The sequence below is a fragment of the Alligator sinensis genome, unplaced genomic scaffold, assembly GCF_000455745.1.
Source record: "Alligator sinensis unplaced genomic scaffold, ASM45574v1 scaffold1308_1, whole genome shotgun sequence".
In the NCBI taxonomy this organism is placed as follows: domain Eukaryota; kingdom Metazoa; phylum Chordata; order Crocodylia; family Alligatoridae; genus Alligator; species Alligator sinensis.
In genome coordinates this window covers 505639-522662 of record NW_005842416.1, presented here as the reverse complement: position 1 = coordinate 522662, position 17024 = coordinate 505639, and the positions used below count along the sequence as shown (strand labels likewise).

General features: G+C 38.9%; 1 protein-coding gene across 5 annotated transcripts in view; it reads right to left on the bottom strand.

The window, feature by feature from the left end:
• Window positions 1-17024, bottom strand: part of ARHGEF3 (Rho guanine nucleotide exchange factor 3) — a 298913-nt gene that overhangs the window by 47939 nt on the left and 233950 nt on the right. Inside the window, exon 5 of one of the 5 annotated variants that reach the window (XM_006030057.3) lies at window positions 10379-10631. The exons of 3 other annotated variants lie outside the window; for them this stretch is intronic. In XM_006030057.3, coding sequence (XP_006030119.1) covers window positions 10379-10474 — 96 coding nt within the window. In that variant the 5' untranslated portion in view covers window positions 10475-10631. The remainder of the gene's footprint in view (window positions 1-10378; window positions 10632-17024) is intronic. One more of the 5 variants, XM_025211597.1, reaches the window with a different exon arrangement.

Below are 17024 nucleotides of genomic sequence, written 5' to 3'. Positions count from 1 at the left end.
CCCCCCCCCACCCCAGAGGCCTCCAATCCTCTGCTTGCCAAGGGCCCCAGAAAGTCTTAATCCACCTCTGTGTGCAACTGATTTAGTTATTATCTATGGGGTTCAATGAAAACTGAACTTACTGAGTATAAATATATGCTGTACTTTTTTCTGAGCATTTTTGTTAAAAAACTTTGTGAAGCTGCTATAGAGGTTACAGAGGTTCAATAAGGTATTCCAGAGGAGACATGAATGTATTTGTAAAGTAATCAAAGGCTACTGTGCCACATTAGTTTTCCAGAAGAGATCATTTTTTGGCCTTATTAAGGTTCTTTGCCACCAAAGAGTACTGTTCTCCTCTGTAATGCTATGAACAGTTCCAGTGGGTAAAGGAAAGTGTTTTTAGAAGCTATTAGTATGGTCACTGTTAGCCTGATTAAACCGCTAACACAATAGCTACACTTACATAGGCAGTGTTAAAAGCACAGATGCAAAACAAAAAGCCTTCCATCATGGTCAGACCTTAGATTTTGAAAAGGTGCGGGTAGTGTGGTGTATCATCCCATAAAACGAAACACATTTTTCTCCAGTTAAAAAGAAATTATATTCTTTACTAATATGTTAGGGACCTAGGGCTATAGTACTCCATTTAAAATGGAGGAAAAAACAAATATAAATTTATTGGAATGTGTATTAATTTGCTATTATGTATAAAAATCCCCAAACTAGGCACAAATAATCAAAATATCCTGTTTCATTAATCCTGTAGTCATTACAGTTAATTGTACATCTCTTTGTCAGATTCATAAAATAATTAAATGGACCATTGTTTTTAAACTTCTAAGATGGCTCTCACACCTAATACATCCCAAGAAGTTCAGTGTAATGATATGCTGCTACAGGAGGCCAGGTCATAGAGGTTTTTGGAAACCAATATCAAAATTCTGTGGCCACTCCTACTGCATTCTGAAAGCGTGTGGAGACTTCAATCAGAATAGGGGCTCCATTATCCTTGGTGTTGCCTAGAATAGGAAGTCTATCCCAACCCTGAAGACGTTATAGTTTAATTCCTGGGCTTCAAAATTACTATAGGGGAAACCATGGTTTGGAGGGTGGGAAGACAGGTACACACCTTTGGAATGAGAAAGATTACATCAAATATCTCATAATTTTTAAATATTTGAGAGAGAGATGTGATGCCCCTGACCTTATTATATTCTTGATACTCACCTACTATTAATTCCCACAAGCTAAACAGTACAAAGTAAAGCATCTGGAAATGAAGCATAAATGTTTCTAGCAAAGTTCACCAAAGTGAGGATAGTGTGTGCTGCTGCCTTCTCTCCTTGTTTGTAGATACAAGAACGCATTTTTGTTGAAATGAGAAAAAATATCTCAGTTCATCATACCTCTTTTCTGTAAGCACATCTCAAATATATTCATTGATGCTAGGACCACTACTATACAAGACAAATTTGTAAACCTGATAAAAAAATGTATTTTATGTTCCCTGTGCAAGTCAAATTTGGGATACCGCTGTGTTATCAAAGTTACTGTTTTACAACCAACAACAATATTAATTTCAGACACTTAAACTAACAAGATATCAGGGTTCACCAAATACAAAGAGGGCAGATTAGTAAAGAAACATTGTTTTCTAACTTTACAAATATCACAAACACTACAGAAAGGTATATAGCTTCTCAGATCAGAATTAAGAAATGTTCAGAATTGTTTGGAAGTGTTTTTCCCCCTCTTATAAAGAAAAAATAGATAGACAATGGTTTTTTTTGTCTAAAATAGAATTAGTTGGGAAATTTTAGTTTTAAGATGACCCAAATCCAAATACACAATGTGTGAATGATCTCTGAATAGCACACTTAAAATGTCTACTTTTAGCTAAACATTTATTTGGTCTTTATCCAAATTAAAGATCAGATATTGATCATAAGGCATTTAGCAGGACTTGTAATAATGCAGGCTACTTATTGACCAATTTTCAGTGGAAAACCTTTCAGTGTGGTGTCATAGAGTCACTGCAGGTATTTAAGTTGGTAGAAAAAGGAACATACTGCTGTTGAGCACAGTTGAAGTTAAGACACGATTTGCTAGGCAACTGATGATAAAGACAGCAGAAGCTGTATGATTAAAAAACTGCATGTTTCTCATCAGAAGCCATCACCTGCATTAGCATTATATTATTCTCCCTCTCCCCATCAAATTATGTACAGGTAAATTTTGATCTTTTACCAGGCCAATCAGCGCTACTGTATCACAGTGCTCAATATCAGTTGCGATGTTAGTTCAACATCTGTCCCAGAGCTCAATCATTCACAAGTCTGACACTGGTTTTGTATCTTTATGAGGAAGATTGAAGATAAAAAAGCTACACTGGGTTAAGTCCATGTTGACAACAGGCCTGCAGATACTCTTGCGGATGTGTTCAACTACACTTGAGAAAACAGAGGCAGTTCTGACTGATTTTCCCTTCAACTGTGTGCTTCAATTCCCAATGAATGAACACTCAAATCCACAAATTTCCATGAAGCGTTGTCTTTGATTACAAGTAGTTTTTAAATACCATACTCACCAGATTACGATCCCATATGATAATTTGAAAACCACCGCACCCTGTTTACCCTTGTCCAAACTCTTCAGTCCTTTATCTTTTTGAGACCAGACTATTGCACTGAATTGCTTGTAGGGCTGTGCGAGGCTTTGGACAGAGCTTCGGATCTGGAGAAACTTAGGGATCTGAAGCAGCACATCCAGGTCAAAGTGCTGCCTTGTTAGGCTTCCCAAAGTGGTTCGGAGCTGCCTGAGAGAACCGGCCATAGGGTGTAATGGGGAAACAATAAAATATCCATAACTTTGTTGTTTTTTGTCCAATTTACAAGAAATTTTCAGGGGTGGTAAACGCTGCAGAGAGGATGAAGCTTGTCAATTTTCAAGAAGATTGGTGCAGGCATTTGGGAGGAACAGCACCCCAAATTCTTGAAAGCAAATCTCATGTCACATCTAGGCGTTACAACATAGCAGGGTGAAAACTGTCAGGATGGTACCTCTTACTGAGACCACAAAGTCTGCCAAGTTTCAAGAAGATGGGTACAGGGGTTTGGGGGGAACTGCCCCTCAAGCTATGAATAAGCAAAACTCATGCCATGGGTGCTTGTGGGACTGACTTCCTTTGTTTTGGGGAGGGGAGAGGAGACAGTGCTGCAGGCCTGGCTGCTAAGCTGCTGTGTTCCCAGTTACCAATCAATCAATCATGATTCACTCAGGGACCAGGGAACCAGCTCAATACACAGGACAGAGCTACTACATAACAACTTGAGGAGGATCAATTAGCACCTACAAAACCAGGCTAAGGAGAGGAAAGAATCAAGGACAGACACAGTCTTGGCACCAGTTTTGTCTGTCAGCAGCTAGGGGTGCAGGGCCCCAGAGCCCCCCTGCAACGATCTCCTCCACAGCAGGGGCCACCATCCCTGCAGCACCCCATTGCGCCTTAACATACACAGTGTCACCCATGGCACAAGTTTTGCTTGCCCACAGCTTGAGGTGCAGTTCCCCCCAAACCCCTAAACCCATCTCCTTGAAACTTGGCAGGCTTTGTGGCCTCAGAAAGACACACCACCCCTGCAGTTTTGACCCCCCCCCGTGGTGTGACACACAGCAGTCACATGAGTTTGGCTTTCAAGAATTTGGGGTACAGTTCCCCTCAAATCCCTGCACCAATCTTCTTGAAACTTGGCAAGTTTCATGCTCTTAGCAGAGGCTACCATCCCTGCAAGTTTCATCCAAATTGCACATGAAACAACAACGTTATAGATATTTCATCGAGTCCCCATTATACCCTATGGCCGGATCTTTGAGGCAGCTCCGAAGTTTCGGAGCTGCTTCAGCTGGATTGAGGCAGAAACCCAGTCCGGAGCTCCGGATCGGATCGCGGCCATCTGAAGCAGCCAGATCCAAAGCCGGATCGCATTGCTGCTGACTCGCACAGGCCTAACTGCTTGCTCATTTATCAAGATGGATTACCAAGTTTCAGCATCCACTGAACTCATTTAACATCTTCCCATGCTGCACAGGGAAAAAAACCTCAAGAGTAGAAATTCTTGCTCTCAACCCTTCTGCACTGATAGGTTTAAACATTTTGCTGTAGAACTATGAAACTATTGGTCAAGGTGATTCCTATACTTACAATTTAGATTCTAAGAAAAATCTTTTCTATTTATGTTCTTGGCCATCTCTTACCGTATGTTGCAGTCACAACAAAGCCAACAAAGACTAGATAGATAAGAGACATTATGCCTTATGCCCAATACCTAGGGAACAAGCAACTATAAGATTTAACATCTATAGGATACTGCAGTTTTCTGTGTGTAAGGAGTGAAGAAAAATACACATTTGCTTTCAGGTGATTAAGTCTCTTCATTTTTCCCCCCATATTGATTAATCTCTTACATGTTTGCTTGTTTGTTTGGTAGGGGGGTTGAGCTGGGGGAGGGGGAGAGAGGGAAATAAGGAGAAAATACAGGAAGCGGCTTTGTTTTAGTGGGCTTTGTTTTTTGGTTGTCACTTAAACCTCTGGCCAGATTAGGTTTTATAAACCCCGTGTCCCCCAGTGGGTTTACTGCTTTGTTTTTCTCTCTCCTACCCACCTTGCTTCTCTCAGCAGTGCCCCCTCCCTTCTCCTCCCCCTTCCCTACCCTTTGTATTCTAATCCTTGCTTTCTAGTTAGCAGCTCAGCTTCCTGCAGTCCTTTCACAGCATCAGATGAAGTAAACCCTCTGCTTACAAAAGCTTATGCTATACTTCTCTAATTTAGTTAGTCTGTATAGGTGCAAATCTACCCTGCCTCCTGCCTAAAAGAAGTCGTCACAGGAGCAGTAAGATTTCTTGCAAGAAAGATTTATGCTATATCTTATCCAGTTTGCCTCCTCAGAAGTCCAAATATGACACAATATTGTTTTAATATAGCTACTTTAATTAGATAATTTATCATTCTTTAGAGAATGACTATTAAGCTATTATTAAACTACTCTTTTAGTAAAAGATAATGCTGTGTTTTTTTGGTTTCTATATTTGACAATCAGTTACCGTGAAATTTATATATGAAAAGCCTACTATTGCAAGACACCAATGTCACAAGGGAGTTCCAACTTCCCTATCTTCTGTTTGACACTAATGAGTGACCATGCGTGATCACTTACTGGCACTTGGGCAGTTTTAGCTGGCACAGTTCCTGTGAAGTTAGCATACAAATATGCGCGATACTCCTTTCTCTTCCACCACATTCCATGAACAAGTGTTATATTCAGCAGCTTTCATTAGTAACATCAAGCTAAAGGACAAGGCTTGACAAGAAGGGGGCAGCTAGTGCTCTCTCACGTGGAAAATAAATTATTTCATGCATTTCATCCACATGGGCATCCCAAATAATCATTCTGTTTTAGGGATAACAGGACACAACTTCATAAAAAGTACCACTTGGAAGTTAAAGACTGAGGTATTACAGACCAGAAAGAAAAAGAGTGGCTTTATCCATAGCACACATAGCATTCACATTTTCCAGAAGTAGGCTCAGCTTCAGGACTTGCATAAACAGGAAATCAAGGTGCCAGCTGGGTGGAAGCCTTGCTTTCCTGCTTATGCCTGCAACAGAGAAGTGGGCAGATTCTGGACTGACAATTTCTTCTGCGCCCCAACATGGCTTCAGAATCTTAGGAAGTAGAGATATGAACGCTTGACAACCACAGGCTGAAAAGTGGACAGATTCCTTGCAGTCCCTTGTTTTATTTAGGCTTAAACTCAAACCTGTTCTGAAGGTGGAGAGAGACCAGGGGTATCAGAAAAAGGTCATTATTGCAAATAAGGTTCAATCTTCTTCAGCTCTTCTAATGGGGCTGGGGTGACCTGGGCACTTGGTTGTTGCGTGGTTAATAGCCCAGAGGTCACAAGTTTGTGGCCGTAACATAAGCGCTCATGGTGCGGCCCTGTCAGATTCCAACTAAATACCTTGTCACAAAGACACGAAAAAGGAAAGGACAGCTCTCCTAATGATCATTCTATTGGCATCAATACATGCATAATACACAAGATAGTATTACAATATGAATCTTGATTATAATTCACCAAACTGTTCTCAGAATCTTTTCTGTTACACTACTTACAGCTGGAAAGGGATTAGTTGATGCAAGGGCTGGGTTTGTTGCACTGATTATTTCCTTCCTTGTTTTGAACACTGTCTACCCAGACCTTCGTGCTCCCTTCTACTCCCGCAAACAGAAAGGAAACACTCATGATTCAGAGTGGAAAACAAACAAAAGAAGGCTTTCCTCTCCCCACTCGTGAATGGAGTCTACCTCTAAAGACATGGTGGGAAAATGATTGCAGAGTTTGTTTCCTCCCATAGGCAACACAGAAGTGCTGACAGTGGGGAGGCACAACTCCGCGCCACGGTCTCTGCTGCTGCTGCCAGGCCCTGGCTCCACCCAGGCTGCATCCCTGCTTGTGCCCCATGCCCCACTGTTGGTGCAGAAATCTGGGGGGGCATGTGCTCCTCTATGCCCCCCCGATACGTCAGCAGTGTTCCCTCCTTCACTTATTTTCTTCAGAGGCAAGTAGCTAACTGAAGAGGGGCAGGAAGAAAACAGAAGCCAAACATTTTTATATTTTAATTTGCTAGCTGTTCTCCTGCTAGTCTGTTCCACAGAAAGATGGGGAAAAACATAGCTTACACTGGAGCAGACCCAGTATAGGATGAGTGTTGAGCAGTAACATAGGAGTAGCCATGCTGGATCAGATCAGTAGACTACTTACTTTAAACTACTTTCTGTCATAGGCATTATACTAGTATCAGGTGATTCAGAGGAAGATGCATTAAAAATGTATGGAATAAACTATCCACAGGGAAAGGTTCTTCCTAATTCCCATTAAAGAGAGGTTAGATTATGCTCCAAAGCTCTCTCACTCTTTTATTCCTTGCTTTGTAACTGAGGATGTTTTCTCCATATAAACATTAATTTTAAATATTTATATAATACATTAATTAATACTTAAAATCTTATGAACAATGAGATACTGTGACAGTGAGTTCCATATGTAAACTGTGGATTCTTTGGGGGAAAAAAGTTTCCTTTTTATTAAACACGTTACCTTTCAGTTTCAGCGACTCTCCCTTTTTCTAATACTCTGAAAAAGGGTTGAGAAACCAACTTCTCTGTACTGTCCATTTCCTTCCTTATTTATTTCCTCTCTAAAGAAATAACCTCCCCAATCTTTTTAATCTTTCAACATAGGGATGGTTCCCTGCTTCTTTAATTGTTTTTGTTACCAGACTCTGAATGCATGTTTGTTGGATTTTTTGTTTCGATTGAGGGTTTTGGTTTTTGCTTTTTTTCTTTTAAGACAGAATGAGTAGCACTGAATATAATATTCCAGGTGGGAGCATGTCATGAATGTACATAATTGTCTCCATTCTTTATCTCACTTGTCAGGCAGTCTAATATTTTTGTTTAAATTTTAAGAAAGAATTGTGACAGAGCACATGGGCACTGGCAAACAAACTACGCTTTTCTTAAGACTTTCCAGATTTTTATTTTTCACATATGTCTTCAATGTTAACATTTTATTAATTAATAATATATTCAGAGTTTGTGTATACATGTACACTCATACAAAGTTTATATGAAGAAGGTAACTGGAACTAGTTACCAGTAAATAAGGGAAATGCGAGTTGGGAAACCTGGATGTTATTTTTCATTGTGCCACTGACTTGCTATATGACAAGGGGCAAGTTATTTAGTCTGTTTGCTCCTTGGGCTTTCCTACCTATAAGATGCCACTGGTAGTGTTTAATGTAATCATGACCATTTTTTATCTGAGCACTTAATTGTATGAGTAATACTAACTTTGTATTAATTTGCATATGAACTCCCAATTAAAATCAATGGATTTTAAAGTGAAATGTGTTCAGAAGATGATTAAATTGTACCCCACATAGGTATTATTGTACTTAATCCTCCAGGTTGCTGGATGCTGCATATTCCACTTAGCTTTGCAGGAAATAAGGATGCTAAGGGTGTTCAGTCCCTTTTAGGCTTGGACCCACAGTTATGTTTAATAAGGGTACAAGGTGTGTAACTTTCTAGTGAACAGTACTTCACCTGGTTAAATCTGTTGGGTCAGTCTCATATTTAAAAGCAGCTTCATTCATTTTATACAAATACTGTGTATAGTTCCCACCCAATGAGCAAATCTGAAGAGAAACGTGATGCAAAAAAATAAAGTAGATTCTAGAAAATACCAATATTAAGTGTCTATTCTATTTTTCAGAAGTAAAAGCTACATATCACCAAGATGAGTTCATTGCATATTAATGATCATGTGAATTCTGAGTTTAAAAAACTCACACACCTGCATCCTAAAATCCATGTCCACAAAGTTTATACAGCTGTTAGGGGACACTGATATCAACCAGCTTCACATGTCAGCTACTAAAACCAAGCAAAAGCTTTCCAAGGGCAAAAATTCACAACATCCACTCAGCTAACTGTTCTGTTGGTGCAGTAACACAAAATAATGATAGAAGGCGCCCAACAGCTTTAGTTGGACTCTGTAAATACTAAAAGGGAGAGACAAAACTTAAGCATACAGGTAGTAAACCAAAGAGTTCTGTCCATATCGATAAACTTTAGAGGATATGTATAATTCTGAATATCTTTTCCTTGAAATGCTTGTTCAATTTCTGGTTTCATAGCTAATTTTTTTTTTTTAGAAGTATAATGGTCTTAGAATTATATAACAAAATCGATATAGTAGTGTTCAACAAACTTTCATTTTTTCACAGTGTTGAACTCCTCAGTGGCCTGAACAAACTGCATTTTTCAAACTGGTAGTACGAGATGCATGTTCTTGTTTTTGTGAAAAGCGAAATGGAAAAATAAGTCCACAGCAACTGATTAAAGCTTTTGCATTTCATAATTTGGATGAATCACATCTGTTTAAAGAGGCATTCTTGTGCTCTCAGCTTTCATTTGTCCATACCTCACTTGATATTTTACTTTCTCTGAAATTTGATAATTTGCCTATAGTAAAGCTGATGATATTGCTCTATTTGAAACAAGGTTCCACTTTTATTTATTAATGTTCAGATTTTGACCATTATACACCTGTACACAAAAGTAAACATAATAAAAAGACTAAGATATATTATTTTTAATATCATAGTAAAATGAGCTCTGACAATACAGATGTTTACAATATTGGAGACCTTGGGGATAGAGATTTACTGATCCTGAAATAACTAAAAAAAGAAACAACATAAATGACAGTGACAGTTTTCCATACTCAAGCTTTCCAGACTTAGGAAGTATTTCTAAATATAACAACAACACTCCAGCACTAACAAAACAGAATCATTTTATTCACATTTTTTAAAAGGCCTTATAACTATAAAAATGAAGTCTAAAATACTTCTCTACATAAGAGTGTACTGACAAGGAAAAGTACAGAAAGATCTTATTTGTTCTAAACCTACACAAGCACTGTTTAAACAAGGAGACTTCATTTAGACTTCTTTTGGTTTGGATAAATTCAGCTGTCCGTTGAAGGTAATGTATCTTTGATGCAGTTTCACTAAACATGCATAATTTAGCAAGTGCCTTCAAGCTACTCAGCAGACGTACCTAGTATGTTTTAAGTGATAAAACTCTCAGAGACAAATTCTACCCTCCTCCATTACAGCTGGACCTAATCCTTAGGATCACTATTCTCCTTGCCAAAAAGGCACACAAAGAAGACTAAACATGATCATAATGTATCTAATATTTAAGTATTTCATGAATGTGGAGTGTGGTTAAGTTCAACGCTTCTGCAGTCTCAATAAAATAATTCCATTTTTTTTTGTAAATCCCACATTTCACCCATTTTAAGAAGCACTCATAAAACCAGTTAACTTGCTGCTCTGGCACAATATAAATTAACCCTTGTTATCGGATTAGGTTTCCTGATTAAAAATGGGGAAAAAGACACAGACACGATGCATTAAGTAGTTGTTTCTGCTTTCCCTTCACATTCATGTAATCAGCTACTCTACATCACAGTTAGCAAGTAACATAACTGGTATTTGGCACCAGAATATCTAAAACTATGCATCAGAAAAGGAAATTCTCAATTACCTCTTGCAAAGATTAATCTTAAAAAAAAAAAAAAAAGACTGCTCATAACATCTACTTTCTAGGCAGAAACTCAATATTTGGAGATGGAAGAGTGAGATGTACAAGACAGATAAATATATATACTTGGCAACTTATTTTAAGAGAATGTTTTCCCAAACCAATTCAGAGAACTTTAGGGAAAAGGTAGCTAACAAATGGATCAATAAAGGTCATACCTCTGTTTCTTTAGTTGGGCTGGTCGCTGTCTGTACTTCCAAGGTGCAATTTGCCCTCTTGACCGTGAGGTAAAAGGGGTAATCCTTAGCCACCATTGTGGCTGCAGGAGTAGCAGTTTCGGGTGTCACAGCTGATTCTATTTGAGTGCAAAATTCAAAGACAAAGCTGAGCCTTGCCTCCCGGTGCTCAGCAGTCAGTAATTGAAATGTCCTGCACTACGCTTCTGATAGCATGACCTAAACAATTCTTGTTCTGGAATAAGGCAAGAAAGAGACAAGCTCCTAGTGTCAGGCAAGTGTAACATAATACTGCTCATTACTGAAACCCGCCCACAACCAGAAGATGGGGAGGGGAAGTGGGTAAAAACTAAGCTGAATCAGTGGAAAGGAACAAATTACTGTAAACTCACTCAGCTACCAGTAGAAAACACATAGAAGAAATTCATGCTATTTTCAGCAGAAAATTACTCCTCTTCTATTCTGCAACCTTGCTAGCTATGGGGCACCCACAATGTAAAAAACAAATATGCATTTTAATCCAACCTTATTCCAAGTCATTTCTTGGATAAATTGCAGGGGAAACTGCAACTTAATTAGTACCTCTTTGTTGGGTAGACAATGTAGCGCTAAATATTAGACAGAAATGCACAAATTTATGGCAAGTAACCCTGGTAATAACTTTTTAGGGAGATGATGACTGCCCTTAATAAAAGCCTTGTTTTATTAACTGCCTATGGATGGTGTCAACTGTTCTTATGTTATTTCAAGTGATGTCTAGAGGCACTTGTCCTGATGGGGAAAATAGCTGGTGGTTAGCATTTTCCCATTAGACCCTCCTACCACGTGGCACTTTTGTTAGTCCAGATTATTGCTTTTTCTTCTTTGGCAGGGAATAGGTTTTTTTGTTTTTGAAACTTACACTCGGCTTCAATTGTTCAGACAGGTTGCTTCCCCCACCCTTTCTGGTAGCAAGCTGGGGAAGTGGAAAAGAACCTTTGTCTGACTTGTTATACAGTATGTTTCAGTGTCTACAATTCAGTTTGATGTTTACCACAGTACAAAAGTAGTAAAAAAAAAAAGACTTCCTGAAGAGAGAGAGGAAATGTTAGAGGCCCCATTTTTACATGAGTAACATGGGATCTGTCTGACAAAGATGGCATCTGGGAGACAAGGAAAAGGAAGCTGTGATTAGGAAACTGGGGGGTAGGGAATGGAGGAGAAAAATACATAAAAGTAATTTCGGTCAAGAAGTACACTAAGGACAGACAACAATCCTCTTGCATAACTTTATCAGGGAAACTATGTTTTCCAGGGACAGTAAGGCTATCCAGGGATTTTGTAGTATTTTTCTTTTTCCAACAGCTAATAAGAAGCTTTCAGGCCTTTAATATGTAAACCATTCTAAACAACAGGTTTGTTCAGCACGTTTTACCTCCTATTGAATACTGTGCATATTTTTGGTGGGTTTTAGATAAGAGGTTGTAATCATAGTGTATGCTTTTGCAATTTAGCACTGTTCAAGGATCATGCTAAACATCTGGAAGTTGGAAGTACATGAGTTATTACCAGTAAATCATTATGCATATAAAAGGTACTTATATCTATTGGAATATAGTCAATTCATCCAATAGCTCATTTAACAAAGTGTCTATAACCTTGTATAGGGAAGGGGAAAAAGATGATCAGAGAAAATATTCCACTCTAGTATCACATTTAAGATATGACATGAGCGAAATGCACAGACTACAATGCATTGATCATCCAGAAATGAACAAGATAGTTTAGCAGAGAGACCAAATGTAAAGGTTATTCAGAAGATCCTTGAAAAAGGACTAATTTTTTCCGTCAACAAAATGCCATGCCCATATGGTGCTGTATAAATGTCTCTGACATGTTATTGTCTAAATAATGTAATGATAATTATAATTACAGACTGTAAAAGAAATACATTTGCGAAGTCCTCAGTGAATGACCATAAAAATATGAAAGGCTGTATTACGCTGTGGAAAGATTCCATAGTTTGTTAGTATGTCCCCCGGTCTACAGACAAATTAATTCTTTATGCTGGTGTTACTATATTTTTCTGTTAATCTGCTTTGACAGGGCCTCAAATGTCATGACTTCATGGTATACACTTCTAAAACAAACTGATACATTGTCAACTCTTCTTTTCTTAGGAATCAAGTGTTTCACAGTCCCAAACCACAGTTTTATACCAGTCTGGGAAGAAGAAATCCAAAAGTAGAATAGTGCAGTACAACTGCTACTGTTAGGCTCCTAGTCCAAGCCTTGATTTTAAATAACCATGGCTTTTATTTATGGTTTTCCGTGTTGATACCATTTTAACACTCAGCTTCACTTAAATCAATGAGTCAAAGTGCCTTTCAGGACTTGCCCTCAGAGCTCAGCATTATAATCCTATAAAATGCTTCACAGAGTCCATAGTGTTTCACACAGGACAAGAACCTACTGGTTCAGGAACTGAAATAATTAACTCTGGTTTATTTGTTTGCAGGAAAAATACCTGAGGGGATCGTCTTTCTGGTACTGATCACACTGGTGTTTCAGTTTAAATGGTTTAAATGTAAGCAAGAAGAAGCCAATCACCAGGAATGAAATGTATTGCTTATACTATAGCAGGGGTGTTAAACTCATGTGCCCTCCCCACAAGATGGATCTGAACTGTGAGGCTCCATGAGGTTGGATCTGGACCCACATCCAGCAGCATGGCAAGCAGCAGTGGCTTTAACGACAGCAGGTGCCTGAGTTGCTGTGTTAGCTCAGAGAGCTGTGTGGGTTAATGCAGCTATCATTCACGAAGCAGCTGCTAAAGAGAGTTCCCAAGAGGGCTCTGTAAACCTGGGTTACAGCTTAGGTTAACAGTTTATCAGACTCTGCATCAGACCTGTGTCTCAACCTACATTTAATTATGCAGCCTATTACTAAAAGTTCAGTGACGTTAGAACCACGTTTTACAGTAATGTTTCACCACAAAGCAACTGTCCTCAATCTGGCCTCATTTGCACTATGAAAAATGTGCATTTTAAATTTCTAATTCACCCTCTTGTTTAATTTTTTCAAACTCATGGTATGTATTTACCATATTTACCCAAATCCAGGACAATATTTAATATAAGACTACCTCGCCAATAATTAGATTCTGTACATGGAAAATTTATAAATTGTTATAATTTTCCATGTATAGAATCTAATTATTGGAAGGTTTTCTTTAATTTGTCCCTCCACTGCTACAGCAGGGAGGGGCAGAAGGTTGGGGGGACAACCCCCCTGTAGCAGAGGGGACAAACAACCTGATCCCTTCCCCTTGCCCCCACCACTGTTTGTCCCTCCTGCTGCCTGCCCTGCCTTGTGCCTGCACCCCTCAGCACCTGTGTCCTATTGCCTCTGTCACCTGAAGCTTCAACTTTATCTGCCCCACACAGCTTGTGTCTCCAGGTTGGGCCCAGAGCCAAAGCTACTGCAGCCACCTGCACCCCACCCCCTTTCTGTCTTGCACTGAATCCAAGACAAGGGGCCTTTCCCCCAGATTGAACAGGAGGAAAACATCATCTTGGATTTTTTTGTGCCCATTGTCTAGACAATGGGGCATATCTGCATCAATTAAAAAATTCAATCCAATAATAATGCAGTTGTCAATACTGAATAGCATTCCAAATACACATCAGACCAATAAAAAAAGGCAATAATACCACTAGAATGCTACAATTTTTAAATACAGGTCTCAGTTTATACTCCAAGTCCTACTTAGACAACAGGTTGAGTAAACAGGTAAAGACCACATTATCTCATTAAAATTAACCTGGATTCCAGTGAACCTAATGGAAGAGATAACCAAGTTTATAGATCCTTCCTCTAGTCCTCATACATTTCAATTTAGGCAAAGTTATGCAATGCAACTTTTGAATTAAAGTAAGGGGTAGGTGAACAGAGATTAAGGTACATATGACCTAGATCGTAAATATCAATATCTGACTTGCAATTGGAAGCATTCAGAGTGTAGGTATTCTGGCACTTATGCAGCTATGCCACTGCATCCTACACAATGTGAAATTAATGACTCTAAAGTATAGTAATGAAAAATGAAATGTTAAGTGCTTCTCATGTGACTGAGTTTTTGTCATCAGTATTGACTGGACTCTGTCTTCAGAAAGAGGAAAAAATACAGTTAACACTTACAGATAAGTCTGCACGAATTTCAAGCATGAATACATCATACAGAAAGATGAACAAGACGTTCAGAATATGAATGAACAAATAGGCTAGCTGTGAAAGCCCAAGCTTGAAGGCATAACCCTTCAGGCACAAATCCTGGTAGCTGTGCACAAACAAGCAGGCTGTTTTTTGTTAACATGAGCAAGGGTGTGCACATCAAGTGGGGACAGGGTTAGAGGTATTGCAGATTTTCGTGTTCTTTTGGGACACTGCTTCCCCATTCAATGTAGGATTCCCTACTACAGAGCATCCCATGACATTTGAAGAAGTGTAACCAGAAGTCTCCAAGTTCATCTTCTATGGTAAACTGCAAAAGAAAATCCATTTGGGAACCTTTTCACCTTTTTCAGGAGGGAAACAGCACCATTTTTAAACTCTAAAGGGATCAGCATGGATGCTTCCTATCTTGATCTCCTTAATTTGATACACAACAACCACTATCAGATTGTAATGTTCTATCTGGCTTCTTGCTGCCATTTCATTTTAAGTTTTAGCCAGATTAATAGGTTAACTACAACAACTGCAGTGGCAGTATCAAAGAGTTGCAACGGACAATTCTGCTACACAGTACATAACTGACCTGAGTCAGCTGCTTTCTTATGACTGCAGCAACCCACCAAAGACAATCTAGGCAATAAACAAAGATGGTTCTGGGACCATCTCTGGTTCCTGGAGTTCATTCATCTGTTCTGGATGTGGAAAATAAGTGTAGACAGGTGGGAGAGGTCTGCTTACAAATTGTGTGCAGAGCATGGGAATGGCTTTAAAAACTACTATATTTTCTCACCTATACCATGCTCCAGAATACAGAACATACCCTATTTTGAAAAAGCAGCACCAAGAAACCTTCTACCAAGGTCCTACCTCAGGTAACTAACTGGGTGGCAGCAGCTAGAGAGCTGAGCCTACTTATGAACCTGCTACAGGCCCTGCGTGCCACATGGGGCCCATGGACTTACCCTGCGTGCCGCCCCAATTGGGCTCACTGGGTCTGGGGCCACACGCTGGGTCCAACACTCTGCACTCTTCTACTAGACACTCAGATTCATAGGTATTAACTTCATCAGCAGTACTTACAAGAAGTAAATTAATACTAGAGACCATTGTTCTGAAAAACATCAATTTACTATGACCATTTTTATAGGCATTTATGTTTTAGTAGCTTAATAGTATAGAAATTGGGGTGCATATCTGGAAGTATAGAAAGATAAAGATTGTGCACTACAAAATAGCTGCCAGATCTTCTGTTCCTTCCAGGAAGCTCTACAATTGCTAAGAGTTTTGGCAGGTTTTATCCCACATGGGTATGGGAGATATAAGGTGGCAACCACCACAGTACTACATAACACCCATGCCCTTGTTATAGGATAAAACTTGCCAAAAACTGGTATCAACTTGAGAGCAGCTGTGAGAGAGTTAACAGTGGACTGTTCCCCATTCTTTGTTTTAAAGAAGGGCAAAACAGCTGGCCACCCTCTTGTACTGCATGAAAAAACAGCTCTAGGCCTTGACTCTGGAAAAATATTTTTTTCTACATGTTACCTTCCAAACAAGCCGTGCCCCTTATTTTGGGGTGGGTGGTATGTAAGAAGATATGGTAAAATTCAATTACATTGTTACTACCTTCAGACTTAGTGGATACAAAAAAACTAAAAGAGAGTACATATGGTAAGATTTGTAAATAAGAGAGCTTTGTAATTGTATTGTTTTGGGTTTTTTCCCCCAAAACAATACAATACTACCAAAAAAGAGGTTGTCCTGCATAAGAGCAGGAAGTTATCTGATACTCCTTGGATCTCACTCTAATCTGCTTGTCATATTATAACTTCACTGACTTTACTGAAATTAGTCAGATTTACATTGGCAGTACAATCTAGAAAAAAATCTCTTCCTTCATCTTTAATTAAAAAAAGGTGGCTCAGATCAACAGCATCTCCATATAACTTCAATTAACGTGCAGGATTTTTGGTGTTTTCTGCTACAGATACTGATTTACTTGAGTAAATAACACTGCACAAAAATGGTCATAAAGAACCATAATAATCTTCAATCATTGGTAGCAATATAAGGAAATGTGCATCACCAAAAGGGACATTGTATCATTAGCAAACCTCTCTAAAAAAGTTGAGAGAAAGACCTTATTTCTAGTGTAAATTAATAAATTGAAAGGTGCACGTGTGCTTACACATACACACCCCACACACAGTGTCCATATATATGGGAGTTTTATTTTTGATCATGTTCAACTTCACTCTGTCCACTCCAACATTTCTCCAGTGTAAATAAAGGAGGATAGTCCACCTTTCAGAAACAAAGAAAGGTTCCTCTCAAACAGGTCAGTTCAGACAAAGCAGTGCCTGTCTAAAACTGCATGGGGTTTGGAATGTATGCATAAATCTTTACAGTGATTAAT